The 16,454-nt window shown below is 60.3% G+C and overlaps 1 protein-coding gene across 1 annotated transcript in view; it reads right to left on the bottom strand.

Moving 5' to 3' along the window:
- The window catches only part of RRBP1 (ribosome binding protein 1), a 62,159-nt gene that overhangs the window by 19,156 nt on the left and 26,549 nt on the right, over positions 1-16,454 (bottom strand). Inside the window, exons 4-7 of the mRNA XM_007461788.1 lie at positions 7,717-7,865; positions 6,508-6,630; positions 1,954-2,106; positions 1,149-1,267 (exon numbers count right to left, since the gene is read on the bottom strand). Of these exons, the coding sequence (XP_007461850.1) occupies positions 1,149-1,267; positions 1,954-2,106; positions 6,508-6,630; positions 7,717-7,865 (544 nt within the window). The remainder of the gene's footprint in view (positions 1-1,148; positions 1,268-1,953; positions 2,107-6,507; positions 6,631-7,716; positions 7,866-16,454) is intronic.

Genomic DNA, 16,454 nt, shown 5'->3' with positions numbered 1-16,454 from the left:
GGGCCAAGATTCGAGACTGGGGAGCCCACGCGAGGCTGGACTCCAGTACCAGGGATGGGGATGGGGGTGGAAGGCCAGCTGGGTGGCCCCCTGGGACCGACATGAAGCTCTGGGAGGGACGTGGGGACACCCGTCCCACACAGCAGAGTGTCCGCAAGCTGATGGCGTCAGCAGCCGCAACCCAGGGCCAGGCTTTAGAGCTGTCCCCAGGATGAAGCCAGTAGTGGACCCTACATGAGAAGGAAGCCAGTGTCCCTCCATCCCCATGGTCACCTTCTGCCGTGACTGCTGAGGAAACCGCAGCCCCAGACCATCAACCTGCCAGCAGGTCAGGATGGAAATGAAGACAGGGACCCCTGAGAGAAGGGACCAGAGAGGAGGGTGGCCGTCAACCTCACTCCGAGTCAGCAGGGCCACCAGGAAAAGCAGCCTTGTGAGCATAGGCTTCGCTCCCGGTGCCGCTTGTGGGCGACACTCTTCCCACCTGCCCTCCCGCTACGGGCGCCTGCTCTCTCTGCTCCCGTCAGCCTCCTCTGGGGGAGAGGGGATGGTCTGGGGATAGCAAGCACCCCAGAAATCTCTACAGGACACCCCGGGCGAGAGAAGGCAAAGAAACGGGAACCAAGAGAAAATGCAGTGGGGCTTCCTCCTGGCCAGCCTGCTGGGGTGGTGGTGCTCAAACCAGGGACACAGAAGACAGTGTCCCCTAACAGGGTGAGGCTGAGCCCTGCCCCCTGGGGAGTGGCCTCTGCCGGCTCACGGAGGCCTCCCGGCTTCAGCTCCTGAGCGGCAGACGTCCCCTCCTGCACAGGAGACCCGACCAGGGGGATTCAGGGCACTCAGGCCCACGGCAGGGCCCACACCACACCAGACCCTCATCTTGGATGGTCAGCCTGGCTCTGATACTCTGGGCCAGAAGCAGGGACACTGTGAAAATAGACATGAAAAAGTATCTGCTCTCCCAGCAAAGCCAGGACCTGAGGGGATCTGGTGACACAGATGCCGGGCATGGGCTGGAGCTCACTCGCCCTCCCAGGGCCTGACCACGCGAGAGGTCGCCGGCCACATGTTGAAGGCTCACAGAGGGACCCTGCCCACTCCGGGCCCTCGGGGAGGTGCCAGGGTCTGGCCAGGGGCGCAGGGCTTACTTGCTCTCCACCTGGCTCGTGGCCTGGTTCAAGGCATCCCTCAGGATGGAGTTCTCCTGCTGCAGGCGGGCCAGCTGCGTGTTGGGGCCATTCTCCAGCTGCTCCTGGAGCGTCCGGATCTGAAAGGTCATCCAAGGGGCATCAGAGGCCGCTCGGCCTGACAAAGAGAGCCACCTCGGAGCAAGGTCGGCAAGACCCCAGCCCATAGACAAGAGCCCGGAGGGCTCTGCCTTCTCCCCCCGAGGTGGGGAGGCCCCCTCAGAACAGGGGCCGGACAAGTGCAGAGCCGAGCACTCAGCCCAAAGCCCCAGATGGAGCTGGTGCGCTCTGCCCCGACTGAGGCTCTGAGACCCAGCAAAGGGCCATAAGCCACAGCCTACAGTTACCCCGAAGATGCCCGTTTCCTGCCCTCTGACCCCCTGTGGTGCAGCCCGCCGGGAGCGGAGTGCAGGGCTCTGACTGTGCAGGCCAGGGCTGGCCCGGCCCTCCGCTGGGGCTGTGCGGTTTTTCGGGCCTCTTGTTTTACGGCGTTCTCCCAACCTCGAGTGGAGGAGGTGGAGCCAGCATGACTCCAGGCTCATGGAGAGGCTATGAACTTGACCCATGGGCCCCCAGGGAAAAGGATGCAGTGCTGACCACGTGGGACCAGAGTGCTTTCAGACAATGCTCTTTAAAATGTACATACATCTTCCTGGTTATTAACGTTAAACACACACACCAACTGGCCAGGTAAAACAACCCTCCCCCAAACAAACCCGATGGTGAGGCCCCCTCCGCGGGCATCCGTGCCCGCTCTGCTGCCCACCTTGCCCTGCAGCTGCTGCACCTCCTGGACATGCTCCCGGTAGCTGGCCTGCATGCGCGCCTGCACGGCCGTGATCTCCTGCTCCCGGGCCACCAGCTGCTTTTTCACTTTGGCCTCCCCCGCTGCTGCTTTGGCCTTTTCCGCTGCCAGCTCCTGGGAGAAAGCAGAGGGCAGAGAGGCCGGTGAGGCGGGCAGGGGCAGCTTATCAGATGAAACCAAGACCATCATGACCCGGAACATGACCTGGGGCCAGGAGGAGCCTGACCGCAGAGCCACAAGACCCCCATCCTGAGCTTTCGGACAGACCCGAGCAGCCACAGCAGAGAACAAGCAGGGCATGAGGAGGGACCCCCGGAATCCCTGCCGGCCTGACTGGTGGAGGGCTGGCCATCAGGCCTTGAACACAGTGGGCACAGTGGATATAGGCAGGAGCTGGGCAACGTGGCATGCTGTCCCTGGGCTCTCTAGGGGCACTGGCTGAACCCTGCTGGGATTACAACACCCTGGTTTGACTCAGTCCCCGACAGCCAGGCCCCAGAATGCCCTCTCCTGCTTGAGTATCTCTGTCAGGACTGACAAGGCAGCAAGCCTTGATGGCCGAGGGCTCAGCCCACTCCTAGAGGGCCTAGGTCCCCGCGGACAGCCGCTAGGTCCACCGCCCTATCCCTGGAATGTCTGCTCCGGTCAGTGCCAGATGCCCACAATGAACACGGGACGCGGGGCCTGGGGACCCAGAGCCTCAGGCAGGGGCACAGCACAGGGTGGGAAGGGCTGGCCAAAGGACGGGGTCTCCATCATCACAGAAGGAATGGCAGTGGACGGAAACAATGGGGGAGCAGGAAGTGATAGTGTGAGGACGGGCCCGTGCACCGGCCCCTGGGCGGGGGTGCTCTCTGTCGAGGGGGCCTCTAGCCAGAATGGGGCACAAGTCCCATGAGATTCAAGGCCCCTCCCCGTCCTGGGCAGTGGACCAGAGAAGCAGGAGAGCCTCCTCTTCTCCAGGCCGGGATGCTAGGGAGGTCTATCCCAAAGGGCCAGAGGGTCCCTCCCGTCTGAGATGGGACAGAACCGGAGGCCAGGGAAGGGCCGGGCTGAGCGGGTGGCCGCTGGGTGCCAGGGCGGCTCTGCATGCCTGGAGTTCCCTGGGACCATCCGGGACCCCTGGCTCTGCTCTTCAAAGAAACCCTCTTCCTGGCTGGGTCCAGGGTGAGGGCCCACAGGGGCAGAGGCCACTCTGGGACACGCATGTGTCTCGTTCCTTCAATCCTCTCAGTAAGGCGAGGCTCCCCATCTCTGGTTTGAAGCTGAGCCCACAGAGCCTCGGGGAGGACACGCTTTCGAAGGTCGAGAGCAGCCCTAAGCGACAGGATGGGCAGGAACCTGGGGCCTTGTGGGCCCACGAGGGTCCCAGAAGGGATGGTATGCGAGGCGCCCCTCCTCTGGCTGAGCTGGCCGCTTGGCGGGGATTCAGGGCTCCGGCAGGCTTCCTTTGACCCATGCCTGCCACCCCACCCCAAGCAGAATGGAAGCCCCTAAGTACACGGTCCAGCCCCTGATGAATAATCACGGCCACACAGAGGTGGCCCTCCGCCCACCACGCCGGATGCCCGGAGGCTGAGCATAGGTCTGGGACGGGCTTCCCCACCCTGAGCAGGCCTCAGACAGTTCTGGGCATCCACCCAGCTCAGGGTGTAAGGGTCCCAGTCTCCTGGGACAGGGTCCCAAGGCTACCAGGATTCAATGGGATTTCCCTGCCTTTTGCCCCTGGGACTTTATAAAGGCAAAGAAAGGCCAGATCTTCCTCAGGGCACCTGTCTCATCCGCCACAGCTTCTCTTTCTTCTAGGAGCTCAGAATCCCAGGACTCCTCCTGTCTGTCAAATTCTTAATTCAGTTGTAATGGTCAGACTTATTTTCTTGAAAGGCACGCCTGCTGCTGGGGGCCGGAGCCCCATTTCCTCTGACTGAGCTGGGAGGCACCGTCACGACACCACCAGCCCAGAAACTCGCTCTGCTCCCCAGGCCGAGCGGGCCCCGCACCCTGAATCTCCCGAGGCGGCTGAGGCGTGGACTGGAGCACCCCCGCCCTGAGGGTCTCCTTGTCCATGGAGGATTCGGAGCCCAGCCTCTCGGGCCCGAGTGAGGACGGGATGGGGTCCAGCCCAGAGTGTCACCTCGGGACAGAGGCCCCGGTGCCCAAGCAGATGACGGCTGGAAAGACGGTTTTCCAGAAGGACGGCTCCGGAACCACGTGTGGTTCCTCAAATCCCTGAACACGTCCCCCGAAGACGCTCAGAAACCAGGATGGAGGTCTCAGGATGCCCGAGCCCGTGAACTGGTGCCCAGAATGGTCTTTGAACCCAACTCTCTTGACTTCACCCACTTGTAAGATGCCCACTTGATCTGGCAGACAGTCCACACGGCCTCTGTGTCCTTTAGCCACAGATCACGAGAAAAGGAATTCACCTTTAAAACCCTCTTTTGCAACCATAAAAACTTCTGTACAAGGACAATGAAATCGTGACGGGAACTAAACAAGAAACGCGGATCCTATCCACCCCCAGCTCCTGGGAAGGGCAAGTCAGTCGGAGCTCCTACATTCTCAGAAGCTTCTCATATGACTTTACTCAACGGCGCTAGGCTGGGAGACGCGGCACAGCAGTGGGATCCCCTCCGCTCTGCTTGAAACTCTCAACAGAGAAATGCAGGGACTCAGCATCCATGGACTCCAGGGCACAGAAGGACAGATGGCGATGCCTGGGCCTCAGTGGCCCCTGCCAGGCAAGGTGACCTCTGAGCTGAGACAGGAAAATGGGGGCCCCGCCCTGGAGGGCTTCCTGAAGGAGGGGGCTCTTTCCAGCGAGCCAAGCGGTGAAGGGCACTCGAGGCTAACGCAGGAGCACGAGAGGCCCCAGGGAGGCAGTGAGGAGCAGACGCGTCGGGGAGCGACTCGGGTCTGAAGATTGGGAGCCGCCTGCACTCAAAGAGGCAGGTGAGCGCTGAGAGCCCGTGAAGACGCCCTGCGGCTCAGGGAGGGAGGACGCTGTGCACTGGACGCACTGCCGGCCGTCCTGCCTCAGAGCCAAGGCCTGGAGCCCCAGGGGCTGCACCCGTGTCTCGTGGCAGAGAGACCGTGCCTGGGCAGGGCTGGAAATGCGTCTGGTCGGGGAGTGGGAGGGCGACGGGGAGGGGGTCTATGGGTCAGCTGCGCTAGGGTTTGGAAACTCAAGTAGCCGCCCCGGAGGGGAGCAGCAAGTGTCCTACACAGGCAGCAGCACCTAAGGGGCCTCCTGTTGCAGGGTGCACCCCCCACCCCACACCTGCTGTCCAGCCTGAGGTGGCCGGAGACCCCAGCAATAGCCACCATCACCGTCAGAGGCTGCAGCTGCTCACTCATGACATGTCCAGCCCACCCTAATCTCAGGGGCCGGCAGGAGGAACTTGTCGGGAAGCCACACAGCCACCAGCCACAAAAACAGTCACTCCCCTTTCCTCTCACGTGAGCTTTATTTTGGGGTCAACACATCTTCTCAGGTTGTCCAAAGAAAGGATACAGAAGAACAGCCCCCAGAACCACAGACTCCACAGTGGCTGCTGGCCGCGGGCCCTTGGGGCAGGAGGCCTATGACTCACAGCCCACTTCCATGGGGCAGAGGCTCCTGGCCTGGGACGCGCCAGCAGCCTGGCGGAAAGGGAAGTGCAGTCGGCTCTTGGGAGCAGGGTGGGTGGCTCCGGCCGCCCTGCATCCAACCAGCAACCCGAGGCCGCGGGGGACACTCCCAAGAGAGAGGACGAAGGCCACCGGGAAGGAGGCTGCACTAGGGGAGGCCTCAGAGACCGGCCTTCCCCTTCCGCCTCCTGGGTGGAGGCTGACCAGAAGCGACCACAGCAAAGCCTCGTCTTCCGCTCCCGCCGCCTGTCCGTCCCCCACTGAACAAACCTTCCCATCTGGCCTAGAGCCGCGGCCGTCGCTCAGGACAAACTCTAACGCCTCATGAGCGAGCGACGCAGGCGCCCAGATGTGTGGGATGTTCCGAGGCCCCAGCCGCCTCCCTGCGCCCGCTGTCCCGCGGAGGAAGCAGGGACAGGGCGAGGGCCACACAGGGCGCGATGCTGGGAAGGACAGCTTAAACGGGGAGGGACCAGCCCTGCTGCAGGGGACCCGGACCTCCTCCTCACAAGGAGCGGCTGCGTGCCGACCCCTCCTGAACAAGGCCCCCAGCCCGTCGGGGCAGCACGGGCCCTCGAGACCAGTGTTCACTGGGTACATACGTGTCACGTGCTGAACCACCACGGGACCGCTCCCCAGACAGTGGAGAAGGGGCAGCAGCCCCGCTAAGCCCTCCCCACGGCTTTCTGCTCCAATTCTCAAGAAAAGACCCTGGGACCCACCGTGCCCACCCTCTTCTCAGGGCATCACCCTAAAAAGACGGGGCCACAACCGCAGGGCCGACTGTCCCCTCCAACCCGTGCGTTCCCAGTCCCGAGAGGGACCCCGCTGTGCAGGGGTCCTCACGCAGCCACAGACCCTGGGCCGACCCGGCGCCGGCCCTACCTTATTGAGCTCCCTCAGTTTGCTCTTGGCGGCGGCCGCGTCCTCCTGCTCTGTGGCCAGCAGCTTCTCCTTCTCTTCCAGCTGGCGTTTCAGAATCGCCACGGGGTCACCCTTCTGCGTGGCCTAGAGATGCCCACAGAGCCGCGTTAATGGGGTGGGCAGACGCCTGGTTTGAGACTCACCCCAACCATCAGACCCCGACCCAAAAGCAGAGCGGCGGCCTCTGATGGCGCACGAGCGGTGCCACCCCGACGGCACACACTTCAGGGGGTGGCCCCCGCCTCTGCCGCCCGGTTGGCCAGGCCTCGGGCCCAAAGCTCTGGACCCCTGGGGTAGTTGTGGGAGCATGGTTCTTCCCTAACCCCGGTCGATGGTGGCCAGGGACTCTTCCCGGCCTGCTGGGGGCCATCGGCCATCGGCCGTGGCTTGGTGCCCATCCCTCAGCTGCTGGGGGCAGCCTGCAGGCTGCCAGCTGAAGCGTGGAGGCCCGGGCGCGGGGTGGGGGTGGGGGGTAGGTACCTGGGGACAGTGGCCTGAGCTGAGTTCAGGCCTCTCTTGTTGGAGGGGAGTGGCCACCTTGACCTCCGGCCACTTCAGGCCCAGAAGACGGCCCAACGCTCACTGAGCGAGGAGCTCCTGTGACCACAGGACCCGTCACCACTCAGCAAGGGCTGGGGTGGGGCGGTGGGGGGGGTGACCCAGTGGCCTCAGGACACTCCCAACATCTCTCACCACTGAGGTGCCACAAAATCCTCCAGCAAAATTACCTACAATTCCAGCTGTTTAAGGAACAAACATGCCCCGCGGCACCTCCTGGGGCAGCTCGTGGCCACAAGCACCAGACAGAAAGAAACCAGACAGACAAACACCCTCTTTCCTGAGCCCGAGCCCCGGCCACAAACCAGCGGGTCCCAGCTCCTGGCCCCCCAGACGCCCCGCCCCAGCCCTTAACAGCTCTCCTGCTGCAGCGGCTGGGCTGCAGCTGAAGCAGAAGCAGAAGCAGAAGCATCTGCGGGTGATTCATGCAGCCCGACCTGGGGAAAGGGACAGAGTTCTGCCAAGAGGCAAGCGGAGGTGTTCCAGGAATACTCCGTGCAGCTTGTCAGGTCGGGTGCGGCCGGCCAGCGGGGCACCATCCAGGTGAGGCCAGGGCCCAAGACCAGGAAACCACTGCCACTCACTGGCCCCTGGGGTGGGGGGAGGGCCCACCTTATGCCACGTGTCCTGGACAACACCTGCTTTCTCAGACAGGATCTCGATGAGCCGCTGGGCCTCGCCCTCGCTGAATACCATGCTTCCGACCGTGGAGACCAGCGTCTTGTAGGGAAGGCAGAGCGGGCTGTCAGTCTCTGGGGGCCCTGCACAGAAGGGAAGAGGCAGGGACTCACACTCGGGCACCAGCCACCAAACCCGTCACACCCCAGAGCAGCAGAGGCCAGTCAGAGCCGAGGCCTCTGTCCGGCTGCCCAAGGTCTGTGGGCCGAGTGCAGCGAGCCCACCCTGGGGTCTCAACTGGACTCAACTCAGGTCCTGCTCAAAAACGGCAGCGGGGAAGGTCCCCAGGAAAGAAAGGCTGAGTATTCCTGGGTTGGAGGGGATGTCCCCCTACTTTTTCATCATCAAAGTGAGCAGACTTGAGCAAGGCATACTTTCCCATAGGTACTTTTTTCCTTCCTTCTTTTCCCAGCAAACTGCCTGGGCCAGCTCTGACCGTGCGCCACCCAGAGAGGCTCACGCCCCTGCCAAGACCGAGCCCCACCGGCGGGGAGGAGGTCGCCTCCCCAACATCCTGGTTCAGACCCTCTATTTCCAGCTCTTCCTGGACGAACCTTAAGGCAGGTTTCAGGACAGGGATGACTGGGTACGTCCAGAACAGGGCTGCCCGCTCGCCGGTCCATTAGCGCGTGACCTTGCTGGAGGACACAGAGCCATGTGCCAACAGCCAGCTGTCACTCCTGGACTCCGACGCCCCCACGAAAGCTTCACTCTCATGCAGCCCCTCACACAGCCCCAAAGACACGAAAGGGCGAACAGAGACACCCCCCGCCCCACCCCGTCTGGCAGCTCCTCGCGCTGAGGCCCCAAACTGCCCACGAGCTGCGGAACGACAGGGCCCCAAACAAGCTGGAACAAAGCCAAGCGGCCGCCTGCAGCGGCACCTGCAGCCAAGCCCACCTCACTGAGGACAGCCAGGGGAAGGTTTCCATGGCAACCTGAAATTCTCTGGCTTGTCACAATATTTTCACTCCCTAGTCACAATATTGTCATTACAAGTCAAAGCACTTAGCAGGATCCCCTAATAAAGGGGACGTGGCACGTGGCAGGCTGGTTGCTACGAGCACCTTCACTTTAGAACTTTTTACCCCGTGAAGCTCAGGAGTAAAAACAACCACGTCGGGCTTCCCTGGTGGCGCAGTGGTTGACAGTCCGCCTGCCGATGCAGGGGACACGGGTTCGTGCCCCGGTCCGGGAAGATCCCACATGCCGTGGAGCGGCTGGGCCCGTGAGCCGTGGCCGCTGAGCCTGCGCGTCCGGAGCCTGTGCTCCGCAACGGGAGAGGCCGCACCAGTGAGAGGCCCGCGTACCGCAAAAATAAATAAATAAATTAATTAATTAAATAACCACGTTGACATTAAAGGTCTAGGAGCTTGAGGGTGTCATGAAAACTGGGAGGTGGGGGGAGGCCCCCTTCAGCCTTCATTCTTTTCACTGAAATATGTACGTAAAATAATTTTAACGGTAAACTTCTGCAGCCTAGAGAAAATTCAAGTGCAGCTACGCCAAAAGAGAAGGAACCACTCGGACGAAAACCTCACTCTCAGCATTTTGGTCTCTGGGCTTCCTGCTCCGCCCCGTCGGCCTGCAGACCGACGTTTCTGCCAGGGCTTTTCAGAAGAGGGAGGTCGGCCGGAGTCAGACTGGGCAGGATGGCCTCTTTGAAGCTGGCCACTCAGATGTTTTCCTCTGCGGACCCAGAGAGGCCTGCTCCTGTGCTGCCCCCAGCCATGCTGGCTGCCGGGCACCTGCCACGTGGCTGCTGGTGGGAACTGGGGTGGCTCCCAGGGGAGCACACACCAGATTCTGAAAACTTGGTATGGATAAACAAAAGAATGTAAAATACCTGCAATAATTTTTTTATATTGACTGCATATTGAAATGATAGCATTTGGGGTAACTGGGTTATATGAAGTATATTAAAATGAATTCCATGTGTCTCTCATTTGCCTTTTTTAGTGTGGCTCACAGTGTATTTCTGTGGGGCAGGCTGGCTACTCCTTTCCAGCCCTGGGGCCCCAAAGCACCGCCTGCTGAAGCCCTGGCAGCCCGGTCCCTGCAGAGGCCCCAGAGTGACCATCCTCCTAGGCCCCAGGGCCCCTGCTGCACTGCCCCCCACCCACCTGGGGGAGGGGACACAGACCTGGATGACACAGCTACGCCTCCCTATGGGACGCCTCATCCTTCACGGCCACTACCCCAGTGGTCTCACAGATGCATTCTCTCCAGGAGGGCCCTGTGCACAGAACGTTCCTGAGAGTATTCTGGGAGTGTCATTCTAACACACGTTTGCTAAAACTTTCTCATGTAATTATACTAAATTGTATTAGATGTTCTAGTGAACAAAGTCACGAAAACCTGTAACAAGTTGAACACCCCAAAGCTATGTAACAGCAGAACTTAACTCTCCTCGCCCACCCCCCACAGAAGCTTCCACGGCCTTCGCCATCCTCATACAAACACTTCAGAATTATTTTTAGAGAGATATGACTTTACTCTTTTTCATTAAGCTAAGAAAAGTACCATCTTTATTCACCCCAAATCGGGGAAAGTAAAACTGAAAGAAAGGAAAGAAAGGAAAGCTCTGGGAACCAGAACTCTGGGCCTCACGTGAGTGGCATTTATTTCTGGGTTTCAAGGCCCACGAGGCGGGCACGCTGACCCACACACAAAGGACTAACGTGTCCTCTGGCAAAGGCTCAAAGGCTAGAAATAATCCTTGGGGTTGTGAAATCTTAAGGCCCTAAGAGAAATTTGTCAGAGACTCAACATCTATTCTGTGAAGCCACAGGCTTCACAAGGACCACGTAGCAGTGAACTCCCATGAGACAGAAGCAGCCAAGGCTTCACCCACGTAGGTGAGTCTGAAATTCCAGATACGGACGGGCCCGGAGGCCTGGGGGAGGAACCAGGCAGCAGAAGGGCACAGTGGCCGGGGAGGGCCAGCGTCTCACTGCTCTGGAGTAACCCAGGCTCCTGCCTGGCCGGGGACACAGTGAGCACCCCAAGCGCTGTGCCCTGCAGGGACGGGGCAGCCTCCCCTGAGCGGGTGGCCTTGGCCATGGTCCTTTCCCTCCAGGCGACAGCTCCCACGGGGTCCAGGCCAGAACCCGCAGAGCTGTGGATGCATTGAGAAGAGCTAGAAACGAGATTGCTGTGTGCCATCTCCTGACCTTCAGTGCTGACAGCTAACTCAGTGAAAAATAAATAAAACCACCACGGAGCTGAATACATCCACGGGCCAATTCCGGTCTGCAGGTCATCCCTGCCCTTGGGCTGTGGGCACCCTGGTCAGAGCAAGGCCACTGGAGCCAGGTGGTCCGGGCTTGAATCTTGGCTCAGCTCCCTCCCACCTGTGTGCATCCTTGGGCAAGCGACTCCACCTCTCTGAGCCTGTTTTCTCATCTGTCAAATGCAGGCAACGGCAATGTGCTGGGCACAGGGTGAGCACGGCAGAACTGATCAACAGGGCCAGGAGCACCCCACACCCTGACCCCTCCTTGGGCGGATAGCGCCCCAGTGAGGAACTTGGGTGGGGAGGCAGGGGGTGAAGCAACTCTGCCTTCCTCTGCCCCCCTCCCCGCCCCCAGCTGGCACCCACGCCCCTGGAGACAGAGCGCTGGGGCCCACAGCCCCTGCTCGCACCACTGTCTTTGCACACGAGGTCAAGCGGGCAGCGCATTTAGGGAAACGAGGGGCCCTCTGCCTCCCTGAGCTCTGAGCTGAGAAGCACTCAGCGCTTGGATAACGTGCCTCAAACTCCAAAACTACGCTCCCTTTCGTGACCATGCCCGGAGGCTTAATCACCTAAAATTAGACCTGTCCTGAAAAAAGGGCTTAGGAGTCTCCCCTCTCACCGTCGACAGTGGGGTCTCAGCCACCAGGGACTTGGCGCTGTTTCAGCAGCAGCCCCTCCAGGTCCGGGCCCTGGAAGCCCCGCCTGCTCGTGCCCGGCTCAGCCAAGCGACAGGGGGCATCAGAACAGCTACAGGAACTGCGCGCACACAGCTGTGATCGAGGGAGTTACTGCCAGGCCCTGGCACGGGCGTCAAGAGCTCCAGCTCCGCTCCAGCTGCTGCTGCAGGTGCCTGGCAGCCCTGTGCAGATGGTCTCCAGACATGAAGTATGCACCTACTGTGTACCCCGCAGTCTGCAAAATCCTGGAAAGGCCTGTGGGACTCCCAGCTAGGAGAGGGGAGGAGACCCCGGACACGGAATCAGGCAGCAGAGCCACAGGGCACCTGGGGAAGCAGCCATGGCAGCAACACCGGCGAGGCTTTTAACGCAGGAGATGCTTGCGCCAAACACTACTGGGCGGAGAGCAGGAAGGGGAGGGAGTGGCCGGGATGACCCGAGGCTGGTGGAGCAGAGGCAGGTGGCACTGGCATGGGTCCCGGGGATCCGGGCTTCACCTCGTGGGCAAAGGGGCTGTGCCTCGGAGTGAGCAACGTTTGCACTTGAGGACACCCGGGGGCCAAGGCTGGAGGCAGGTCAGGGAGGAGCCCAGGGCCGGGGCTGAGAGCACCCAGGAAGCGGGGTGGCGGTGACAACCCAGGGCTCTGACAGTAGACACGGGTGGGGTCCTGGAGGCCGGCGGAGAACTCCAACGGCAAAGACGCTCACGTCCCAGGGAACGTCCAGACCGGTTCTGAAGGCCTCCGCTCACACACACAGGTGCAGGCCGAATGGCAGCTGCTGGCTCGGGACCCTGCAGGGGCGTCATCCCAACAGTGTGGGTGGGGGACCTGCACGCTCCCCCCAACAGGAAGCCAGACCCCAGCCTCGGGAAACCCCCCAGGACATCCCCAATCACCTGAGCCAAACTCAGGTCAAAGGCCAGGCCCCCAGGAAGGGCCCCTGCGCCTCCTGGAAGCCCAACACTGCACAAGCAATCATCAGATTCAGAAACAGAGCCAAGCCCCCGACTCCCGGTGACCCCAAGTCCAGAGGGCGGCCACCGTGTCCAGAAACAAGGAACCTGGGCCACCCCCGCAGCTGCATGTTCACCGACAGTGGCCGTGAAGGGTCCTCCTGAGCCTTCGGGAAAGCTACCCTTCGAGGCCCTCGATGGAAGATCCACCAAATGCGTCAAGAGACGGAGCTGCAGCTCCTGCCACCCTCACAGCTGCTGGTCTGCACCACGGTGGTCATGGGCAGCACGCACGCGGCCGACCCCAAGCCCAGCTCAGGCTGAAGCCCAGCACCGCCCAGGGCTTCTGGCTCGCAACAAGGTGCAGGCCTCAGATCAGCGGCTGCACTGGACCCTGGCAATGGCATTTTAAGTGTACTGGAGCAAAGGACAAATAATGTCAAGAGTAACCCTACTTGGGGCCTTTTGAATCAGGCCTTTTCATTTGGTTGGAGAAAAAAGTAATCTCTTGACAAACTGGGAGACTGTACACATAATGACGTCTAATGGAGTTTTAAAAAAATCCTATAAATTGAATGACTGTATTTTTCTCTTTATACTTTTGCTTTTCCCCCCAAATTTTAACAAAATCATTTTTAAATCGGAAAAAAGAACTAAAACACATCACAGTATTTCTTAAAGAAATACAACCCCTGGAGGGCCTTTGCGCAAGCTCCTTCCTCGGGCCTGAGGGGACCAGGAGGTCTGACCTACTGCCTGCAGGAAGGACGGGGGGCGTACAACCTCAGCTTCCTGCCCTGGCAGTGACGGGAGCCACAGTGCCACCCCGTTTAAGAGGAGTGAACGGAGAGCCCTGGAAGAACGTCTTCCAGCAGCTTCTCTGAGACGTGACACCAGACTCGCTTCCTCAGGGGATGTTTTGTTCTTTCAAAAAGAAGAAAGGGAAAAGTTGAGTTTGAAGAACTTACACAGAAAGTGAAAAAAGCTCAGGAGCTCTGCAGTTTTCTTCAGAGCTTCAGACCCTGAGAAACTGAGTTAAGTTCAAAAGAGAGGCTCAAACGTAATCTCCACACACACCCCTCTGTGCCTCGGCCTGTGCGGGAGGGGCAGCTGCTGGTGGCTGAGCCTGGGCGGGCGCAGGCGGAGACCCAGGCCCGGGGTCCCAAATCTCCCTTCTGGGAAGTCTTGAAACAGAGCTGAGCTTTGGTTTCTGCTGTCCTAAAACAGGTAAAAATACAAACCCACCTTAAAGGAAGCTGGGGGATAAATGCACAGGAAGAGCCTCTCCCCACACACCAGGCTGGAGCACAGTGGGGCTGGTTCCCCGAGACCCCAGCCTCTGGCACAGCAGTCCGCAAGGCACAAAGGATGCGGGGGGAGGGGGCAGGGGGGGACAGCAGGAGGCAGGGGTACAGCTACTGTCCAGTCACACGGCTCAAGATGAGGCCCTGCGGGCCACAGACACCCCGACTGAAGGTCTCCTGTTGGGTGTGGCCCCTGCCCTGCTACGTTACAGGACACGACCCTATTCCTGCATCTCCCGGGGTCCAGCAGCGGCAGGAGGCCTCTCACAGCACGGAGCTGACACCCCTAGGATGCTGCCAGGTCCCGGATGCAGGAACTACCTTTATCTCTCACCTGACCTCAGTCACCACCATCTGCTGGGTGCCCAGGGGCTGGGGCAGCCCAAGAAGCACTGGCCACTTCCCTTCCTCAACCTGCGCCCCCGAAGGAGCAGTTCTCTCTGTGGCTCAGAGGATGCTCGGGGCCCTGAAGTCAGGGCTGGGCTCCCTCCTGGCGCCCGAAGGGGTGGGACCTCCACTTTGGTACGAGGAGGGCCTGTTTCTTCAACTCACAGACAAAGAATGGAGTTTTGGTTTCTCTTCCATTAACAAGAATACATGTTACAGAAAAACTGGAAAATGCAGAAGGGTGAAAGGAAGAAAATAAAATTCACCTACAGTCCTCCCTGCAAAGATGGCCTTTCTGCCCCGGGGACCTGTGAGTGCATCGGACTCAGCCGTCGTGGGATCGTGCGGGTCGGTCTGAGGGTACCTCCACCTCCTGGAGGCTGGCTGGGCCCTGACGTGATGGCCTCTGGCCCCCGGTAGATGGCCCACGTCCGCGTTAAGGGCCAGGGTCTGGCATGATGCTGGGCACAGAGTCCAAGAGGCGGGGCCCCCAGCCTCAGCCTCGCTCGGCAGTGATGTCCGCAAACCAAGCCCCCGTGGCAGCACGAGTCCCAGGGCTCAGGCCCAACTCAGTTTCCAGAAGGTGCCTCCTGTCCGGCCCAAGTCTGGGCATCCAGTTCCCCAGGCCTGGCCCGCACTGTGTTTGCGTGGACTCCCTTCCAGGGGCCGAGGAACGGCCCTGCCGAGAGGGCCCCAAACCACCCCCACGCCCGCTTGCTTCCTGGGCAAGAAGCGTGCTTTCCTGATGAACACGAATACTCGCCGTGGTGGCTCTCGGAGAACAAACCAGCAGAGGCCTGGACGGTGCGGCCGACGCGGAAGCTTCCGTTCTGGAAGTTTCCGCTTCGTTATGATTCCGTGAATCCCCTCTTCTCCAGACACTGGGAAAAGAATCCGTGCTTCTGTTTCAAAACCAAGCGTTTTCTCGTAGTCCACACCTGGGCTCCTGACGGCCCTGAAATCGCCATCTCCACGGAGCCACGCGAGCACCGAGGTCAGGTTCGGGGGGCGCTCACGTGGGCCCATCACCACGGGAACCGTCTGCTGCACCAGGCCTCCAGAGGGTAAGGCAGATAGAGCTTGTCTTCCTAAATTAAAAATGCACCCGCCTTTTGACTTAGCAGTTACCTATCTAGGAATTTACGTTACAGAGATACGTCCCCAGTGATGCACGTAAGCCACTGCAGCGTTAAGTCCAGCAGCAAAAGAACGGCACACTGCTTCATGGCATTTAAATAAATGACGTTATGGTCACGCCGTGGGTTACGATGCAGCTGAAAGCGGCAGCCCCAGGGTGTACTGAGGAACAAAGGAGGCAAGTCCGTCTCTGCAACGCAGGCCCGCTGCGTGTGCCGTGTGATGAGCGGGGCATCTCCGGGGGCCCCCCGGGAGGTCGGTGGTGGCTGCGATGGAGTGGAGAGGAGGAATCTCAATTCTTACCCGCCACGCTTCCACACTGTTTGAATTTTGTTTGCTGGAAGCACGCATTCACACAATAAATGTAAGGAAGGATTAGGAAGGTGGGTGTCCATGTCAAGTCTGGTCAGACCTGTCACACAGCCTCGATTTGCTCCTGTAGGAAGATCAGATCAGAAGTTCCGGAATAGCTCCAACTCGGGCCTGCGGAAGCATGTCCTGTGCCCGCTCTCCTCTGGGGCTCCTGTCAGCAGAGGCCCTGCTGGGACAACCGGTGTCAGGTAAGGCCTGGACAACTGAGGGAGCCACCCCAGCTCCAGGGCTGCTCTTGCTGCTGACGTGCCACGCGTGTGGGCCAGCCACAGGCTCTGGGAGCTCACTCACGGCTTCCGTGATGTGCAGGGCGACGGGGAGCTCACTCCCACCCCACTCAGGACACAGACAGAACAAAGACGGAGGAACTCCTGACGCCACCACAGGGCTGCAAAGACAAGTCCATTTTCACGGGGCCTCCTGCAAGGTGACCCAAGAGGCCCCCTCATTCCCGATGGCTCTTGTTTAGAAAAGCTTTGTCCAGTAGAACCTTCTGTGCTGATGGAGATGGTCTTCATCTGCACTGTCCAAACGGGTAGCCACTGGCCCTGTGGAACTACTGAGACCTTGAGTGCGGTTTTCACTCTGACTTTTGACTGATT

Source organism: Lipotes vexillifer, unplaced genomic scaffold (genome assembly GCF_000442215.2).
Source record: "Lipotes vexillifer unplaced genomic scaffold, Lipotes_vexillifer_v1.1 scaffold285, whole genome shotgun sequence".
NCBI classification, from domain to species: domain Eukaryota; kingdom Metazoa; phylum Chordata; class Mammalia; order Artiodactyla; family Lipotidae; genus Lipotes; species Lipotes vexillifer.
Note: the sequence above shows the minus strand (reverse complement) of the source record. Positions and strands in the feature narration are given on the sequence as shown.